We start from the raw sequence: 4,315 nt of genomic DNA, 5'->3' as shown, positions 1-4,315 counted from the left end.
CCCCCCGCGGTGAAGTCATACAAACAGCCTGGACCGGGGACGGCTGTGCAGTCGGCGGGGGGGCCCGTCGCAGAGCCGATACTCCGCCACGCGCCGCCCCGCGCCGCCCCGCGCCGCCACGCTGCCTGCATGCAACAGGCTGCGGCCACAGCGGTTAGTGGACAAGCCCGTGTGATGTACGCCCGATGTGAAACTTCGCCTCTTCCTTCCCACTCGGGGGACAACGGGGCTGAGCCGAGCTGAGTGCCAGCATGCTGATGTATACGCCGGCATATCTGTCTGCGCGACAGTCGCACTCTGTGTGCGAGTGCGGATAGGAGATAGAAGCCACGTCACATTGTGTGTGTGTGTGTGTGCGTGAGCGAGAGGGAGTGAGAGAGAGAGAGAGAGAGAGAGAGAGAGAGAGAGAGAGAGAGAGAGAGTGTGTGTGTGTGTTCTGTGAATGAAGCAAACCCACGTGCACTGTTAACATTTTCTGTTATTTTCTATATATTTTGGCAACAAAAAATTACATCCCATTACAGCTTATCCATAAGGTATTGGACAAATTCCACATTTAACCGGTCGATTTTATGCCGAACGTCGAACGTCAGTTAAACCTTTTTGCATTGTGTGTTAGGTATAACCATAGAGGATCGAATTTCAAGACAGCAGTGATAGCCATGGCGTTCGCCTTCGTAAATGAGCTTAGTGCATATTTACGCGCGTTCATTCTCTCTCTTTCACACGTGTGTGTGTGTGTGTGTGCGCCGAGAGGAACACAGCTTCAGAAATGAAGGAGAGGTGACAGACGTGCGCTGCTGAGCGGCCGGTGAATGAGAGGCGGTGTCGAGCAAGGCGCTGAAAGGGAGGACCGCGGGCGACTTTCTGCCGGGGGGCGCGGGCTGGCGCGGGCGGCGCCACACACGTCAAGGAGTCGTCACCCTCGTTAGCACCTCTAGGTCCGGGCCGTGCAGGAGGGCAGGCCGGGTTGATAAGCGATCCGCTTTCCCAGCAGCGGGCAGCTGGCGCGTGTTCGCAGAGCTTCTCGGGGACCGGCGAGATGCCTATCTCCCCTGTGTGTGTGTGTGTGTGTGTGTGTGTGTGTGTGTGTGCCTGTCTGCTTTTGTTGTGGCGGGCGGCCCACCCCCTGAATCAAGCCGGCCGACACATCGGGCGCGCGCTTTACTAGCCGTCAACAACATCGCGCCGCCTCCGTCGGCAGCACGGCGCTCCGGCGCAGCGAGCTTTCTTTAGAACAGGTTCGGCGTGGCGCGGCGGCAGTAAGATGAGACGCGGGGGCCCAAAGTGTGTGGCAACACGGCAGCTGCAGCCGTGTGCTTGCTTGCCACGCACGACGCGCGGTGGTGGTGGTACGAACTAAAGCAGGCGCGCTCATCCGGCTGGCTACCGCGACCAGAGATTGACTGTCGAGGTTTTTGCTTCCTTTTTTCCCTCCTCATTTTTTTGCGCGCGTGATCCTCCGTTTACGATTCCACGCGCTATTCGTCCCACCACCACGCCCGCTGCCCCTTCTGCCCCGGCACTCTCGATAGAGAAGCAGATCACTGGATCATATAGGTGAGAGGGGCGGGGGGAGTATTTGCGGGACAGGTGGCTTTCTCTGCGCACTATCGGCAGCACTATCTGCGCGGGGCGTGGCCGCTGGGGGGTGACACGGTCTCAAATTGATGACTCCGCACCGGTGATGTGGAGTCCGGTCCCGCATCGAGAGCGGCGCTTAAATGAGATCAAACGGCCGTAATCTGCCTCGGCCGACGCGTCGGGCCACAAGTGGGAGGTCTTGTCGTGTTACATTTTTCTCAGCCTCTTGGTAGATTGTGTGTGACGCCATTATTGTACGTATGTACACAATAGGGAATCCATGTACGATTTTATCTTAATGCATAATACGTTTATAAGAGAGAGGGTAAGAGAGGAAGGGAGAGAGAGAGAGAGAGAGAATGAGAGAGAGAAAGAGAGAGAGAGAGAGAGAGAGAGAGAGAGAGAGAGACCCTTTTTCAGTCCATGATGACAACAACACTTTTCTCCTGTCGGCCCGAGCGCGTCTTAGTCGCTAATGACTGCTAGCTGCTGCTACATGCCCGGCTGACAGTCCCGTCAATTAATAGCAATGTGTCGGCCGCATATACGAGCCCCCGACGTGCTGCCCCCGGAGGAGTTGAGGTGTATCAGTGCCAGTGCATCAGAGGCGTTGCATACACTCGTAATGCAAAGGGACATTAAAGTTGGAACGTTTTTGTGCACATCGAGATCGGATACAATTTTGTTCTTAAAATTGGAAAAATTGTGTAAAGTGGGCTTGAAGCTTGACTAGTGAACGTGTCGACATAAGAGCAGGCTAGAGTGCATTCCACGTACTTAGCCTGAAGCGACAGTTTAAGTCTATCATGAAACTATCGGCTTATACGCAGAGGAGAGCTTTTGACATATTTTGCACGCTCAGCGTCGCCTGCATTACTTGGTCGGATGAGCCGTCTCTGCGCCGTTACGGAGCGCACTCAGCGACCGCTCCAGGGTGACGAGCACGCGCTATTGAGATGCAAAACGAGCGGTCTCGGACTGGAGCTCGCTCTGGGCGCAGTGCTAATGCGCAGCAACCTCACACAGCAGCCATTTAGACGCATAGGCGATCTGCAGTTTTCGAACACCAAAGCCATCGCCAACCATCGCTGTTTATGTTAAGGTATTCAGTTGCCGCATATTTGCCCAGGGTACACTGACTCCCTTAAACTAAAAAGCATATTTAGTTTACTAAAACCCCGATTGGTAAGGAAAGGTCTGCAAATTCTTTCTTTGCAAGCCTGCGACTGATTGTGTGTTAAGGCTGTAAGACAGTTTCGGTTTTCCCCTTTACAAAACAAATAATCTATTACGATGTTCAACCTGCTCATCTTCTTCCCCTACTTCTACCTCTTCTACCCCTTCGTCCCTTGTTTCCCCCCTTTCTCCCCCTCCGAGTCCACCTCGTATTCAGTTCCCGACATCCATTATGTACCCCCACCGTCGGAAGTTGTTGTATCGGTAGGTTAGGTTACGGCGGAGCTTCCGTTCCGATGTTAATTCAGTGGTAGTGCTGCGTGCAGCTGGTGCAGCCAGCGCCCTGCTGATACACACACACACACTCACACACAACCCAGCTAGCCCGCAGCCCTGAGTGAAAGTAAATATCGGGTGGCCTTACTGGGCGCCAAACAGCTAATCCCTTTTGCACTCCGTGGCGGTCGGATATTAGTTGCCGGGTAGTTCGTGCTTGTCAACCCGCTGCGGCCTCCCCTGGATCAGCACTCAGCCTGGCCCGCTGCAGCCCGACCCGTCTGCCGGATATCTGCTCGGCCGCTAACAACCTGTAAAGTGGCGATCCGCCATAGATAAGGCGGCACAGGTTGTGGGTGGGAGGGGCTTTGCCGGCTGGAAGTAGACTTTATAGATTCCCGACGTTAACGATACGCAGCTATCAATAATCACACTCCACCTTTTTGGGGCAGGGGGGCTGATGAAAGCTCCAGCCACTCGGTCACCGCTGATGCGCATGGCAATATATTGCAGACGAACATGATTGTATTTTTGTAAAGATGCGACTACTCGAACATGGATGCCTGGCAGGGTTGTGTGCAGTCCAACAATTTGAATTGTGCGCGCTGATTGTGTTTTTGGTTTTTGTTTGCAGGGCTTTGTGGAAGCCAACGCGAGGTGCTTCTGGAGCGCCGCGCTGCTGGAGGCCATGCGGGAGCTGAGCTTCGAGGGCTACGTGTCCCCGGGGGTGCTGCTGGTGCGGGCGGGGGCGTGCGCCATCGACGTGGTGCGGGCCGCGTGGGCGCGCCGCGTGCTCAAGCCGCCGCCCAACTACCTCATCGAGGATGTCGGTAAGGAGTGGCAAACGCCTCGGCTGTTCTGTGGCTGCCTATTGATTGATCCATTTCCCCCTAGAACAATTATGGGTGGTCACTGTCAGAAAAAACCACAGCACGAACTAGTCAAGTCCTTGCCTGATCGCATTGTAGTGAGTAAGGTACAGTATTTTGAGGTACAAAGTACAGTATCCCTTAACATGGAGTCTTATGGGAACTACAGCAAAAAAGTACAACGATCATGTACTTCACCACTACAAACATACCGTGCTTTTGCTCTACTTTGGTACAGTTTTTTTTTGACAGTGTGAGAGAGCCCCTCCTGCTGAGTACGGTTGACTGTACTCCGGAGGGCGTTCATTCATGCTCCATGTCCCCAAAGCGAGCGGGTAACCAGGAGAAATTGAAGTCTTTGTCGCAGAGCAGGTGCAACGCTTCTTCGAACTGGGGAAACCAATACCGTA

General features: G+C 54.3%; 1 protein-coding gene across 1 annotated transcript in view; it reads left to right on the top strand.

Annotated features, from left to right (window-relative positions):
• LOC113211260 (mucin-5AC) overlaps positions 1-4,315 on the top strand; it is a gene marked incomplete at its 5' end in the record, with an annotated part of 27,305 nt that overhangs the window by 3,591 nt on the left and 19,399 nt on the right. The window contains 1 exon segment of the mRNA XM_052267983.1: positions 3,671-3,866. Coding sequence (XP_052123943.1) covers positions 3,671-3,866 — 196 coding nt within the window.

The sequence above is a fragment of the Frankliniella occidentalis genome, unplaced genomic scaffold, assembly GCF_000697945.3.
Source record: "Frankliniella occidentalis isolate FOCC.00 unplaced genomic scaffold, Focc_3.1 Scaffold62, whole genome shotgun sequence".
NCBI classification, from domain to species: domain Eukaryota; kingdom Metazoa; phylum Arthropoda; class Insecta; order Thysanoptera; family Thripidae; genus Frankliniella; species Frankliniella occidentalis.
Note: the sequence above shows the minus strand (reverse complement) of the source record. Positions and strands in the feature narration are given on the sequence as shown.